The sequence below is a fragment of the Drosophila takahashii genome, chromosome 3L (assembly GCF_030179915.1).
Source record: "Drosophila takahashii strain IR98-3 E-12201 chromosome 3L, DtakHiC1v2, whole genome shotgun sequence".
Lineage (NCBI taxonomy): Eukaryota > Metazoa > Arthropoda > Insecta > Diptera > Drosophilidae > Drosophila > Drosophila takahashii.
Genome location: NC_091680.1, coordinates 21593104 through 21609829, shown reverse-complemented (window position 1 = coordinate 21609829; position 16726 = coordinate 21593104). Strand labels below are relative to the sequence as shown.

The window sequence follows — 16726 nt, the reverse complement described above, 5'->3', positions numbered from 1 at the left end:
CACCAGCAACAATCATAATAAACTTTTCATCTTTTTATGTTATGTTAAATATGATGCTGCCATAGAAGGATGGGGGGAATGGAAATGGAAATAGGGCTCTTCCAAATGCGAACACACATCTGGAGACACTTTGTTAATGGTCCCGAGTCCCGACTCCCTACTCCCCACTCCCGATCGGAGTGGAGTGTGCTCCCCCTTTTAGGGCCGCAGTCCCCTTGGCGATGTTTGCTTTTAATGCTACTAAAAACAGTTTTTAAATGCAAATTAATGTAGGCTCTGGTCCAAGTTTTTATTTGAAGTGTTGACTGACTGACGGACAAACTGCTGGAGGGGCAGGTTTTTCTACGCCAGTGTCTTGTGCCTACTATCTGTTGATCTGATCCGATCTGCCTGCCATGTTTATTTCTTGTTCTTGTCGATTGTTATCTTTATGAAATTTTCACTCGACTTAATTGCATGCACGCTCTTTAATGGCTCTTGAAATTGAAAAAAGAAGCTAGTGAAATCTCCCTGGGGGCGAGATCTAGGTCCCCAAAATAAACCAAGAAAAAGGAAGTTTTACTGCTTATTAAATGTTGCTCCAAGGTTCATTCATGGGGCGAAATATCGAATATTTATAGGTAACGCTTAACTAACCATGTAAAAAACACGTCCTAAGAAATGGATACTCCTTTGCTTGGCCTGTAAATTATTGCCTATATGCAGATAAAAGCTTCACAATAACTGAAAGAAAAATGGAAAAAATGGTAGGAAATTTGTAAGTGTTTTACCCATATTTGGGTACTCTTTAAAATAACTTTTCTTTATAATGGTAGCTTTAATTATAAAAAAACATAAGTTGGACTTATTAACTAACTTTCAAATACTTTTCATTTAAATACAAAATAAAGACTGAATTTTATTAATCTATTTAATTATGTAATCTCTCCTCTGATTCTTTGTCCAATATTATTTCCCTGTTTTAAAATATTATTCAAATCCAATTATCCCATGTCATTGTGAAGATCCCCTTGTTTCGAAATTTAAATCTAATCTAAAATCAATGCTAACCCCTAAATTCACAGGGTATGAATGCAAAATACTAATGCCACAATAGAGAAAGCGATTCCACCCAAAAAGAAAAGTCATGCAAATCAGTTTTGCTCTTTTCCTTCCAGCCAGAGACACACAACCCATAAAAATCATTCAAGCGGCGCCAGGCTATAAAAACCAACACAAAACCAGGAAGGCAATCCAAAAAAAAATATATATATAAATAGGAGAAAAGGAAGAAAGCAGGAATGAATCTTTGGCTCGTTGGTTGGTGCTTAAGCATGTTGAAAGCGATTTACTCCGGGAAGCGAATGGAAATGGGAATGAGATTCGGATTGGGTGTCTTTTGGCGTGTGATTAGCATACGCAGTTTGGCAAGACACCCTTTTTCAAGGGGTTGGCATTATAGGGCTTATCAACTGACTTTTATTCGTTACACAAGTCAACTCTTCCTATCCGCAACGCGATAAGGGGTAATTCTACATAGACATGATGTGTCTTCCTATTTTTTTCGTAATTTATATGTGAAATTGTTTTTTATTTGACTTTTTTGGTTTGGGTAATGCGTGTGTTGTAACGACGGTTTCCGAATTGTTGACATTATGTCAGATAAGTGAAATTACATGTTTTGTCGATTTGTTTACAAGCGATTCATGTTGTTTATTTTGAAAAGGGCCTACACCTTCTGGTTATTAAAATATACTTTAATTACCATTAATTTGTTCATTTATTTATACTTAAAAAGAAGTATATTAATAAATACAACAAATTTCTGTTCATTCTCCACCATTCCCTACTGCAGTTTGTGTAATTGAAAATTCGGTAATAATTTAATTAATTTAATTTTTAATTTTTTTAAAGATATTTATTTTAAAAGGTAGTTCCACTCCAGGTATATTTTTATAAAAGTGCAACACTTATTCAAGTGCCTCAAACTGTTTTTTATAAATTCTTTATGCCATTCGCATCAGGCTGCCGCTCAATCCTTTAACACTCTGTCTTGCAATTCCATTTCGCAAACTGAAATGAGTTTGCAATCCCATTGAATTGCCCCAAACTGTATCTCATCAGGGCCCCTTTGTCCATCCCCTCGGTGGAATTCGCCCCTGGACAGACTGGCTCGTAAAGTAAAATCTGGCAAATGCCATTTTTTAATTGAATTTTCATTACATTTCCGTTTCAACGGTTGCCCGCTGCAAAGCTACCGAAACAATTTAATAACTGGGAATCGGGAGTCAGTAAGTCCGCCCAAAAGATATTTCGATTTTCTTTTATTTTGCTGGCCATGTAAAAATATTTTGCTGAAATGTTTTCAAGTTCTGTTTGGTTTGTTTTCCGGGGTTTTATCATGCAACACTGCACCGGCGGCAACACGAAAAGCCGCTTACGTTGCACGGGGGGATTTGATTCTCGACTCGTTTTTTGCACTCTCGTTTTTTGCATTTTTTTATGATGATTAAAAGTTATCTTAATGTCAGCTAGGTTTACGACAATGTTGTCCCCGTTGTCGCTTTTTGGCGAAAACTTCCGCTATCGGGGAATATTTCCAAGGACGGGAGGTGTCACGAAAGTCATTCAGTTTGGGCAATGAAATGTTCATTCTGAATGGTTTTAATTGCGTCTAGCAATGGCATCCTTAATGACTGATGACAGGACACGAACTTAATGTGAGCTGAGGTGTGCTAAATGGGTAATCCTTTAATGTCGAGAGAGCCCGTTTTATAGATCGAATTTTGTGAGCTGAGAGTAATGATGATTCACATTTGTTGGCACATCAATAAAAGTTTTTAGGGATTGAAGTTACAGTCACCTTATTGATAGGACATTTTTTAGGAAAATAAAAGAAATCTGGAAATCGTTATAAAATTTGGTTAGAAAAGAAAAATATTAAGAAATATCACATTAAATTAAAGCTATACTACTTTTGTTGCATTTCACTTTACCGGGGGATTTTTTTCCGAAAATTCCGTACCAATCTATTCATTTTCCACTGAATGTAACCCAAGTGTCGTCGAAATTTTCCAACATGGACAGTTGTTGATTAATGCAGACACATGTACGTTGACAAAACGCAGGGAAAAGGAAACATTTCGGCTGAAAATGTTTGGTTGATTTGAAAATGCACTCAAAATCGAAGGCTTCTGTTTGCCATCTCCACATTTCGCATGTTATGCGAAATCATGTTCGAAAGTGGGGGGGTATTTTGAAACCGAGACTCCTTTCTCCGAGTTTCCTGTAATCTGTCATAGAAACCGAAGTAAGGGAGCTGCCGCAGTGGGTGTGCGTTTGTTGGCCAAAGCCAATGAACGGTAAACTTAATTATCCAGCTTAATTGTCAGGGATGTGAGTGGGCTTGTCTGCTTTATGGATTGTCCTAATGCAGCATTATTAATTGCCTGCAAGTGTAAATTCCAAGCCTGCGATGTAAATTACGAAAGTACAAGAACAGAAAGCAAGAAAGGGGGTCCCGTTTCTCCTACTTGAAATCAAATTCCCTAACAAATGGAAAGAATGATGATATTATAAAAATTTCTGGTACTTGCAAAAATTATGATATATCCTTTAATTCTGTAGCACTATAATGTCTTTTATTTTAAACCACTATTATAAATTTGTTTCTGGATTAAAATAGAACAAATTTTGAACGAACCAAAACACTGCTACTTTAAGGATATTCCCATGCTTTCGATTTTCAGCGAACGACTGTCTTTTGCTTTTGAATGCAAAACCGAATTTTTCTCAGACTTTTCCCAGACATAAACTGAACATTTCAATTTCATTTTGTTTGCCCAACAAATTTTCCGCTTGGCGAATTTTTATTGACAATTAAATCCGAAAGCAGAGAACAAATCGAGCACCCCAACCATGGACGCAGCAAATTGAAATGCAAATATGTAAATTTCTTTTCTCTTCTGTACTTTTTTTTCTGCCAGGGAGCTGTTGACATATGCGATGTGCATAAATTTCCGTTTTGCCTTAAAACATTTCCGCAAAATCATAATAAACGTTGGGGAGCAACGCAAAAAACAATATATATGGGAAAAATTATAAAAAACGGAAGCCAAAGTGGTTAGAGTAGCATTTGCTGACTTCAAAATAATAATTCAGCCGCAAGGCAATCAAAGCAAATCTGGATTGCGGTCCAGGATCTCGGGTTAAGTTTGAGATCCAGGTCCTCGTCTGTCTCCCGCTGATGCGACTGCCGATTTAGCTCCTTGGACCCGCGGGGTTAAGTGTGACTGACATGTGTATATCGCATAGATTCTGCGTCTTTATGCCTGGCCAAGTTCCCTTTCAGCAAAGTTAGTTGAGCGTGAAATATTCTTTCTCAAAAGGATACAAAAGATGTGCCGAACAAACCGCATCTTCGAGAATGCACGCCAGTGGCTTGCTGAAAAAACTCCATTGGGTGACTTGTGGACAGCTGAATTTAAGTTTAAGGTCAACATATCTTTTAAAAAAAGGTCAAAAATCTTCACAAAAAATCTAAGTCTAAAAAAGGGAAAAACTAGTTTTTCTTTATCTTTTTTTAATTTGCAAAACTTATAAAAAATTTTACAATTTCTTATTAATCAAATATTATAATATAATTAATATTTCAAATAATTGTTATATAACAAAAGTATACCTACATTTGGCAATTCCATTAAATATTTAGTAACTGAAATTTGAGATGCTAATGAGTAAACTCATTTTACTGCAATACAAAGTAACAGGAAATGTGGGACACTAAATACATTTTCTAGAATCCCTTCCTATCTCCTTAAAGCATCAACTCATCCCCCTTTACATTTTCATCTCATGATTTACCCTAATCAGGCTTTCAGCTTTCGAACATCTCACATGTGGCAAATTATAAGCAGTAAATTACATTAGAGACAAAAACGTATTGATTGCCTGAAAGTGCAGTTGCCGTCCCCAGAACCCAGACTCCCAATTCCCGATCCCTTAGATAACTCGTTGCATTCATTTGACACCTTTGAAGTATCTTTGTATCTCTGTCTTGGCACAATGAACCAGCCGAGCTGCGTTGCAGCTGCAGTCGGAGCTGCATATAATGTAAAATAAATTGGATTATCCTTTGATTCATTCACAGTTTGTCGCCCAGGCTGGGCTGTCCCATAATTTATATGCTTTACATATTTCAAATCGAGGGCCACCTGAAAGTCAATTGCAGTCTCCCGGGGCGTAGGAGATGCAGTTCCAGTGTGGGAGGGCCATTAATTTGCCGGGGTGTCAGTCAAAGGAGGCGATAACAAGTTTTTGGCTGATTTGATTGCCGCCGTCTACGATGAGCAATGAGCTGCTTAGATTTACCCTCGTGAGTGTTTCCCTTTTGGGCCTGATCTGATTTGGACTGAGAACGAGAAGCGTTTGTTTAATTGCTTTCGGCTGGCGTTTTGGGGGCCTTAAGCCCCAGCATTTAAATGGCAGAAGTGTAAGTTGCAATGCTGCAATAATGCCTTTAATCTAAAGTTTTTCAACGAACTTCTACCAAATCTTATTAGAAAAATAAACACATAAACATTTACGAGATTTTAATGCTTAATACTTAATACTTTTTAAATATTACGTATTTAAATGAAAATGGAATTTATACTTATACTTATTTAACTTATATACTTATATACTTATTTAACTTATTTATACTTATTTAACTAGTCAGATATCATAAAAATCTTAAAAAAAATAAATTTGAATTGCTCTGTAACTTCAAAAACCGCTTTTACCTGAAAACTATAATGTTATAATATCCTTTTTTTGATTGCTTTCCCACTGATTTAATTGCTGTCCCTGTTCTTAAAGCCTTATCTTTTAAATGATGTTTGGCTACTGTAAACCTGATCCTTGCACCGCTCATTAAATGAATTCGATATAAAACCGTCCTCAAAACAACTGCCCATGAACGATCGTCACTTGTGATTAATGATGGATGAGCTGACCAGACCAAAAGCAAAGAAGATCTCCAATTATGCCATTTGCATTTACAATTCTAAAATTGTAAGCAATTATATTGGACATTTCTACTCTGGCCACTGATCGATTGTTGACGTTTGGGTTCGTAGATTCTTGGCTTTTTTTCGGGAAAACAGATAAGAATCGGAACAATAACAAAACGATGAACTGAAAATGATTAGTCAACACAATGCATCCACATACCGATACAGATGGGCTGGCAATAAAAAAAATTACGGACAATTTTCATGAACAAACGCCTTTTATGGATGCACCAAAGGGAAAATGGAAAGAAAAACTATTAACAAATGTCAATTAGATGACACAGGCGCAAAAGTTGAGATTGAGAGAAAGGTTTCCATACCTCAACCCGGGTTAATGACAATGAGACGTGCATCAGATGCATCCAGTAGATACAGAGATACAACATAAAGAGATACATCCAGAGATATGTTTGTCATTTTTCGGTTTCGTCTCTGACGATCTTTTCTTCCATGTGGCAATGTTACAAATACAAATTTTCTGAACTTGTTGGGTCCAATGATTTGTTTGCATTGTTAATTGGTTGAGAGGTGGGGAAAGGAAATGGGGATGACTCAGAGGCGTGTGAATTTGAAGCTATCGCTCCGTTTTTTACCGTTTTTTATTAGGAAACTTATTGGGGGTCGGAATTTTTGGGGGAGAAAGTAATGCAGCAATTTTAGATTAAATTTCCATCAAGTATACGACTTTCTGATAAGTTTGAGTATTCGCTGACTTGAAAGTTATTTTATTGTCCTTCTCAACTAAATAAAGACATTACAAACGAGACTTTCCAGAGGAATATCTACATGTTTTAAATGTTGTTTTGTAGAAAACTAATATCAATATTTTACTTCTCTATAAAATGTATAAAAATTACAAAGAAGTCAATTTAACTTATTACTAAACATTTAGAGAAATAATACATTTGCTTGTAACTAAATTTTATATTTTTTAAAACCCCTTTGTATTTTATATCTACTTTTCCATTTTACAACTTAATTTCCTACTCAGGTTTTAGCTCTTTTTTATATATTCCCTCTCCTTTTTATGCCTGAAATCAATTTGTAGCACTTTACTTGAAATTAACCTTGTTAGGTATTTTCATTTTATTATAATGCGAGAGACTTGTTTCAATGAAATAATCAGCTCCACTTTTTTTAATGTCCCACGTCTGCGCGCTCAATTAAAAACCATCAGCTGGCATGTGGAAAAACCCTTCCGGAAAATGGGGAACCAAAGGAAAGGGGTTTTATTCAAGGTGTTAGGTGGCAGGTGTCACTTGCCAGTTCAGCGGAGCTTAAACGTTTTTTGTTCCATCAGAAATTAACGCCTGAAATGGATTTTAAGTGCGGCTTGGCTAATTGAAAAGGTTCTTGTACGTATAAAAAATTTATAGGAAACAAGAGGCCAAGAAAAAGGGAAAAATTCAAAACAAAAAAATCACAGACGAACCGAGCAATTGACCGCTGGGAAATGAACCCATAAACAAATTACAAACAAAAGGCATTTAAGGACCGACTGGGGAGCCCCAACACGCAAAGTCCGAAGCATTTATTTATTAATCGCATGTCGGGCGACAAACCCCAAAAAGGAGGAAAAATATTATACTAGCACGTAAGCATTAAACACTTTTGGAGCGGAAGAACTAATTAACGAGGAAGAGGACTCGGACCCAGACAGAATAACTTGACAAAAACTCATTAGCACGCTCGAACGTTAAAAATGTCGCGTCAAAATCAGCGCTTAATATTTTTTATGATTAGTCCACGACGAAATGTCAGTGAAAAATTCCGGGGAAAGCGGGAAAAAATTATGACTAGGATAAATTAAAGGGACACATGCAAATAAAATGTTTCTTGTAATTGGAATGCGTCTGTATTTTTCTATGGAAAATAGGGGGGAAATATTAACACGAAACGTTTGTGTGTAAGGTATGAAAATACTCAGTAGTGGTTAACTATGAGTCTCTGCATCAATAACTACAACTTAATATAAAAACTGCCTGAACTATAGAACTATATATTACATTTTTAATTTTATTTAATTTAGAATAGAGAAAGAAGAAATCGTACTTTTATTAAAAATAATTGTATTTAGACAATTGGGATAAGGGGCTAAGTAATTATCATAACTATACGCGGATGAAACGCTAAAGACTCATTAATCGCCAGAAAAGCACACAACTAAGTAATGTGACAGAATTTTTCGCGAATTTTGCCGGCAGATCCATTTTAATTGTGTGCTTTGTTTGACTTTTTGGTAAAATAAAAAAAGTCATAACAAAAGAAAAGCAAATACTAAGGACTTGACACCCGCGGCTGCGTCACTCAGTTGTCATTTGTCCTTTATTCCGTTCCAGAACCCCTCTCTTACCCATGTGCTATACTCTTTAATTTACTAGTATTTTAGTTCTTATCGAGTAAACTTTGTTTCAGCTAAAAAACAAACTTGGGATTTTAGTAGAATTTTTGTAATTTTATATAAGAGTTAAGTTGCAAGCTTAATTAATTTTTATTATATAAATATAATAATCCAGATATATAATAAAGAATTTTGCTAAAAAATATATTTGGTTTTACATTAAATACATAAATAGAGGTGAATAAAATTTGAAAAAATATTATTGATTCAAAACTAAATCGGATCATTAGGCCAATAAGCATATTATTTACAAATCTGTCGTATACTTCCCTAATTAAGCCATTTAGAAGGTATTTAGACGACCCGAGTGAACTGTTCTTTTATAAATATGAAGATACGTTTTCGTTAGCCACTGTCGCTACTTTTCTCTGCTCCCGCTGCAACTTCATTTTGGATTTTAATTTCCTACTGGGATTTACGTAAAAGGTGTCCCTTTTCTCTTTTCGTCCTGTCTGCAGCATCGCTTTTAATGGCCAGCGTCCAGTCTGCAGCGATTTTAATATAAAAACTACAGCCAAAGCAGAACAAACAAAAAACAGAAGCAACAGTCATTTGTAAGCGCAGACGAAAAAATATTAAATGAAGAGGGTTGCGGAAAAGGTGAGATAAGCTCTTTAAGCCATATTAGCAGCTACCCGTATGTGTTGGTTTAAATATGTTGGCATTTAATAGAGGATTTAGCAGAAAGATGAAAAGAGGGAACTTAAATTACAAACAAAAGCTGCAAAGCTATAATTAAGGAAAAGTAATAAGACCTTATTCCGTTTTATTTTTCTCTTCCAAAAACCTCCCCTTAAGTTTTTTAACCTTATAAAAGAAACTGTCCATAATGATACAAAAGTATAGGCTTCAAATCAAATTCCTTTTGCGTTGAGACTTATACGCACTCCTAAAGGCAATTAATAATTTAAGTACGTCCCTTGAACCCTTCAAACATTTCACATTCTAAAGTCGTAATTAATCAAAAAAGGCTTGTCCATCAGAGCATAAAATGTGCAGAACGCTTTCCAAGCACTAGACCTGAAATAAATTGCATAATGCTTAACCAAAAAATAAAAGAAAATGCCTGCCATACATTAATAATTACAAGCGCACAAAAGGCAAAAGTGTTAAAGCAAAATAGAAGACCCATTCTCCGCGGAAAGTTACCAACTCCCTGTTGTAATCCATCAAAAGCGGCGACAAACTTCACGCATTGTTAGGCAGCCAAAGTTAAGAAGGGGCTCTCGCAAATTAAAAGCCTGGCCAAAGTTTCGCGCTGCTTAAAAAATATGTGCACAGTGCTGGCCGGATGGCTATTTTTGAATGGGGTAAGGATTTTGTATTAGTTTAAGAATATTGACAGAGAAAACTAGCAAAATTTTTAGGTGCAAAAACAAGGATAAAACATATTAAAAAAGTAAAACGTTTAAAACAAAATTTTTTATTTTTTATATTTTCAATTTTGTTTAATTTTTGTTTCACTTTGAACATCACATTTCGTATTTTTTGTATCCAAAATATTACAGTATAAATAAATAAACTAAAAAATTAGACGAAAAATTTTTAAATTCTTTTATTTTATTTAATATTTAAATTATATTTATTTATCGAGCATTTTATTTTATTCTGAAAAAAACTTAGCTAATTTTAGCTTTTCCTGGCTGACAGCACTGTGTGTGAGAGAATTTGTGGGTGGCCCACAGTTCAAGGAAGTAAAGAGCAGTGGTTAAAAAAGGGAATGGGATGGCAGCTTCTTTTATTGACAATAGATGGAAGGCTAAGCAAAGATTCTCTTTGAGTTGTAATTTTTAGCCATTTTGCTGGCCGGGCACGTTTTGCATTTAGCGCGTAAAATAAATTTGCACAATTTGTGACAAGAGTGTGAGCAAAACTAAAGGAGTGGGGCTTCGAGGAGTCGGTCAAAGGGGGAGGCAAACAAATTGACAAGGCAAATGCACTGTGGTTACCATTGGTTAATACAATTGTATAAATATAAATACTAAATCATTTAATAATATTTTATAATAAAGATAAAATAGTTTAAAAAAAAAACAAATTTAATTAAAAAGAAATATTTAATAACTCTAAAATTCTGTAACAAATGTTATTATGGTTGATTTAAATGTTTTCTGAAACGTTGAAAGAATCTCGAAATTATGAAAATTAGTTGAACTCATTTTAAAGAACAATATATCATTCCTATGATACAACTAAACAAACATACAACTAATAAAATGTTGGGTAAAATAATTGAGTTTTAGTGAAAAAAAGGTTTACATTTTTATTAAATCCTTTTAATCCTAACACCACCTCAAATGTCCAAATCCAAATGGAGTTCCGACCACTGTGCAGTGTCTTTGTCCCAAGGAGGCGTCATAGTGGGCAGGCTGGGCCCCTGTGGGTCGGCTAATTGTCATGCCATGCGAGACTTCTCTCGAGCGGTTGTCTTGGGGACCCGCTACTGATTTTTCTTCTTATTTGCGGCTCTGCACTCGGTCCGTCCATCAATTGACTTTATCTATTTGAACTCGCATGTTAAAAATATCAATTTGTTGTCTGCCCAGACTTCTGACTTTGTTCGTTTCTGACAGACACTTTGGCCCGTTCAACTGACTGGTTGGTTGGTTTGTTTGGCCGATTCTCTTTCGGCCAGCTCTATGGTAGAATCGCAGCTTTGCGTTTTTGGTGTGATTTATGGCTACTCGGTGGCATAAATGTAGGTGCGGCCTGCTGCCACATAAATCATTGTTCAACTCTGCAATGCAATTTTGCGCAAAATGTTCACTTTGCTCTCGGAGTCGAGGGCTCGGAGGTTGATTCGCTAAGCAGGGATAATGTTTGATAATAGGTTAGCCACGACTTAAATTTGAAATATTAAACACTGTACTCACTCGCCAAATTTGTAAGAATTTAACTCAATATCTTTTTTTTTTTTTGATAATGAAAACAAATATTATCGAAGGAAATTAAACAATTTTTCCATTCGAATTGTTTTAAAGAATAAATGTTAATATTGACAAGGGATGTCCACACAAATGGAAAATAACTTGAAAAGCGGAAGACCATACTTTGTCATTCCCATAAACCATTTAATCTGTTGTCTTAAGAAACTCTAAGGGCCGGTTTCTCGAGTCCCTGTCAAAGTCCCTGATAGCTATCTGTTCGAAAAACTTAAAGACCAGATAAACTGTTCGTAAAAGCAAATCCGCTTTCTCGACTGCTTTAATTTATCTGAACGAGAAACAATTACAGAGTGCTGTTAACGCACAGAATTGTGCTGTCAAGCGCAAAAAATGGCGTGCTTCGATTATTTCATCAGCTGTTTGGGTATAATTCAAAGGAAAAGTCAGCTGTGATTTCGTTTCTTCTTCTTAGTTGGCTTTGGGAAATCAGCTGTCATTCTATCGAGCCGAAAACGCTTAACAGGGACTCCGAGTCCCTGTCAAAGTTAGCTCTCACATTGATGCTCGAGAAAGCCAAAATGCCTTAGCAGGGACTTTATCTGTTCGAGAAATGTTAGCCGGCACTCGAGAAACCGGCCCTAAGACCATTACCCATATCCCGACACCTGTTATACTTTTATCCTCCCTCGAACCTTTAGCCAGTCATCTGACCATTCGGAATCACTTAATTTGCTAAGGAACCCCAGTTATCCTGCCCTTCAGATCAATTATGAAACTAAAAAGGAACGGAGACTTATCCTAGATATAAGTGTGCCACTTGTGAAGGGAAGGGCACCCGAGTAAATTATAAGGTTTGTGAAAATATGGAGGGGGTTACCCCAAAAGACCACTCCCACATGAATAATTCATCGAGTCAACTGAGTGGCTGTGGCTGCATTAATGAGTAACGCTTCTTATTTACCATGATGCCGCAAAAAAATCAGAAACAGAATTGAGAAATATTCTGCGAGACAAGTTTAATTAGAGAGAGAAGCCGAGTGAAATTGTCTTATCATAATCATTCCAGCGAGGAAATTTTCTGATTTTTGCACACAGACTGACTGGAAAAGTGTGTCTAGTCACTCCGTACACATCAATCATAGTCAGAGTCCCTTTGGACAGCCAGTTAATGGCCAAGGGATCCTGGCCATAATGTGCTGGGTGTTTGCGTGTCCTCGGACTTTCAGTTGGACAAGTGCATGATTAATTATTTTATTATCTGTAAATTGGTTTTGTCCCCTCGAAACGATGATGGTGGACCTTTTTCCGCTCTTTTCCTTTACCTTTGCATACTTTGAGGCTTGTTCAAATTTCCCGCTTTTCCTTGTGGCTTTAAAAGTTTTCTCCGCGCTTAAAGAATTTCTGATTTCTGGCCATTAAAACCACTACAAGCTGAAAGCCACGAAAAACATTTTTTTTAATTTGAGGATTGGCCTTTTATTTTTTGTGCGAAAACTTTCAAGTGGAAAATCTGTTGATATTCTTTCCGCGGACCCATTAAAATTGTTTTGATTTTTTATTGTTTTGGGTTATTGGGCATGTTTTCTGGCGAAACACTGCGCAGATTTGGGTCACCAACTGTTGTCGTTTAATTAGCAAAATTTAATGACTTTATTCGGGAGTGGGAAGCAAATGTATTTGAAATACTGCGATGACAGCTTTTATGGCCCAGTGAGAAAATAATGGAAATGTACTTCGGTTGAAGGCCAAAATAAAAAATATCAAACTGGTTTCTAAGTATAGGTATTGTAATGGATCCAGAACGTGAGAAACTTTCTTTTACACTAAACCTTATTAAACCAATTGAGAGATACCCAATTAAAGTTCAAAATAGTTCATAAGTTAATTTCCTGGCTCGATTTCGCTGATCATTTCCACTGCGGGGCGCCGATCTCTTGTTCCAATTAGCGGTTAGGATCATAAACCCAAGCCAGCAACTAACTCAATCATTACGCAATTAAGCAACGAACCAAACAAAAGCATTTCCACACAGATTTATAGCTATATCCACATCGAACGGGGGGCACATTAAATCACGCGACCCATTAATAAAATTGTTCCACACTCGTTGCCGTATAATTATTTGGGGGGGTCCGAAACAGAAGTCTCAAATATTTAATCATTGTCGCCGGGCCTTCGTTCTTGGGCCTTGGGATGGATGCCATAATTCTGTTGAAAACCATTTGTACAAGTGGATTTTATTCTCGAAAGGCAGCTGTGAGCTGGATCTGAAGATTCGAACAGTTTTATGACCCTGTTTTGGATGCCATTAAAATGATTGTGTAAATTCTGGAAATAATCAAATCCCAAATAATAAAAAACATACAGATCACACTCAAAATTCTTTTAGAAGTCGTAAAAAATCACTCTTGGGATTATAAATTATTTTTATTCAACTCATTAAAGTCTATAAAGGTAAATTATTATAAATTAAACTGTCTAATTTAAACATTTTAGTTTCAATTGCAAGTTGTGCAACTTCTAGTCTTCAAGTCAGCTTGACCAGTAATCCTATTCAGAATCTACTTACATTAACTAATGAGGTTAATTTGCATTTGACGAATCCACGCCTCTTTAGCGAAATAAATCGAAGCACTTTCGGCATTGATCAATCTCTGATCGACATCAGCCCACACAAATTTTCCGTTTCGCTCTATGCAAATAGCTGTGTGGGATTTAAGCAAAAAAAAATCCAATTAACACTTTTAGAACGTGCCAAAAACTTTATTGCGCAAAAACTTGATTTATGCGAAACTGAGGGGGGTCGATAGGGAAATCGATTGGTAGCCACAGTGTCTGAGCCAGTTTAGTTGAGCAAATGGAAACCCTCACGATCGGGAACCGAACACCCACGAATCTCAAGAACCCACAAAATCAATCAACCTCGATTACTGGTTGTAGTAAAGAGCAGAGATACATTATAAGAACTAACTAATATGTTAATATTCTTATGATCAGTCGATCATCTTTATTCTAGTGTTTATTTAACTAAATAATAATATCTTAGGTCTTTGTTGTTTAAAACCTACTTACCTATTTTATAAGTAAGTTTAAGTTTTACTTTTGTTCATTAAAAACAAATTATTTTTGATTGCATTAAAAATCTATATGTATCTCTAATTTATACCCTCAATCCATTCTGTATTCCGCTGCGTTCTGTTGTGCCTCTTTGTAGTTCTTCGTTCATAACAATGAATTGCTGCGATTTAATCAATTGTGGCAGGTGTTTTTATTTTTTTACATTTTCATGTTGTTGCCACAAAAACTGCACGCAGCCAGCTATCGAAACTGGTTGGCTCCGACTGCAACTCCGAAAACCGCTTTGAATCTTTTTTCCGAAGCCTTGTTTGATTTGCTCAAATTAGCGCATGCAGAGCCAAAAACCTGCTGGCGTCCCCCACCAAAAAGACTCGCAACATGTGGCACGTTTCCTTGGCCGGGCAATTGAAATTGAAAACTTCGCAGCAAATTGTTGGCACTTAATTGAGTAACTCCGATCGATCTCTCGATGTGCTTTGCATAAATTGAAAGGGGTCTTTGGAAAGAGCGTTCTGGGAGTGGGTGCGTGATATAGGTGTCATATGCAGTCGGTTGTCAGTTGGCTTTGATCGTGTCTCCGCATCGAGGTGCATTGTTTACGATCTGCAGGGGTCCGAACGGACACCTTACCGCAACTCTGGCCAGGTGACCACAGCACAGCGGCTAGCGACTTTATTGATTCGATTCCACAATTGAAAACCGTTGATCTTTTGTGGTTGATTTTCTGACACAATTGGGTCATAGTTCTTAAGGTCGTGCAGCTGGTGCAAATGAGAACTGTGGACAATAGAATTGCATTTTTAGATAACACAAAAAAATATCTACGATTTCACACATTCAGCGCCAAGGGGTTTCTGCTTATGCTTTTTTAATTAAACAAATAATTCGTAGACTATTTAATTTTGTGGTGAAAATTAAATAATTAACATCAATATTCAGCTTTCAAAGACATACATTTTATTTTAAGACATTTAATATTTTTTAATACATTATAACTTAGTCTAGTTTTTAGAAACTTAAAAGTTATAGATTCTGAGATAATCCTCAAAAAATTGTATATTTCACTTTTTTTTTACTTCTTCCTTGTTATTAAAATCACCAAAGATACGAAAATTAAAAGATCACCTCCTACCAAACTCTATAAATACTTTTTAACTCTCACGATCCTCAATTTTCACTTCCACTATGAGGCCTCCAACATTATCGCCACCACTAAAAAATGTTATAATGGCCTTCACAATCCCTCGAGGCACTTGCGATGGCCAATCCTCGGTGTTGAAAAGGACATTTTTGATGTAAAATTCGCCCTCGGGAACTGGACAAAAGTCGTCGTCGACCAGGGGAAAATTGGTGGTTTCTCCTGTTTTCACAGAAGGTTGCACGAACTGGACGTAGAACTTCTTGAAGCAGTCGCAAATGCTCGTTTGGGGCACGTCCATGGCCATCCTCTTAAACTCCCCATCGCCTCTGGGACTCGAATAGAGTTCCACGGAAACCTTGAAGTCATCGTTGTTCATCTCACCAACGAATTTAAAGGACCCGTTGAGAGCTCTCTCCCGGCCAACAGTTTTTAATTTGTCGAAAAAAACCAAAGTCTGGGAATCGCCCTCGAAAGGCTCTAGTCTCTCATTGGTTACCTCATAGGATTGCTCGCACTGTTAAAATAAGTATTTGGAAATTAAAAAATTTAATACAACATTTTTTTAAAGACCTTTATATTTTTCAGCAAGTGAAAGAGTAATATTATTACAGCCCACTTCATTTTGAACTGACGCTTGGCTGTTCTGAGTTCATCTTATTTATTTGATGTTTTTCGCTTGGATTTGGCACGCAATCTCCATGTTCCATATATGTACGAATAGATTAACAATCTTGTTGTGATGTTCGTCCATCGACTACAATGTATTTGCTGATCCTGATCTTTAAATTTTACCCGGACTACTGTCAAGTTCAATCATGTTAAGTTTTAATTGATTTAATTCCAGTCGACACGAATTACTACTAAAAATAGCTAGCCGGTTCCTATTTTATGGAGCATAAATATTTTAAATGATGAAAAACTGTTTTAAACAAAACCTAAAGTCATGGTAGCACGCTATAAGAATATAATATAATCATCGAGATTACTAATACAAATAAGTTCATTTCCCTTATTATTACCGATTCAACTAGCGGGATAAAAACAAAGTTAATAAAATGGCCTCATACTAGCCGTAATCGTATCAATTGAACAGGAGCATTTGTACCTCCCTCCAATTTCTAATCCCCCATCCAAAAAGAGCGCCGTGTTGAAAATCCAACTAAAATAATTCAATTTGTTGGAATCGCCT

General features: G+C 36.2%; 1 protein-coding gene across 1 annotated transcript; it reads right to left on the bottom strand.

The window, feature by feature from the left end:
• Positions 1 to 15450: 15450 nt before the first annotated feature.
• On the bottom strand, positions 15451 to 16211 carry CheA75a (Chemosensory protein A 75a). The gene is made up of 2 exons (XM_017153116.3): positions 16108 to 16211; positions 15451 to 16051 (listed from the first exon to the last, which is right to left on the bottom strand). The coding sequence occupies exons 1-2, from the start codon at positions 16156 to 16158 to the stop codon at positions 15548 to 15550; spliced, it is 555 nt and encodes a 184-aa protein (XP_017008605.2). The 5' UTR covers positions 16159 to 16211; the 3' UTR covers positions 15451 to 15547.
• Between the last annotated feature and the right edge of the window lie 515 nt (positions 16212 to 16726).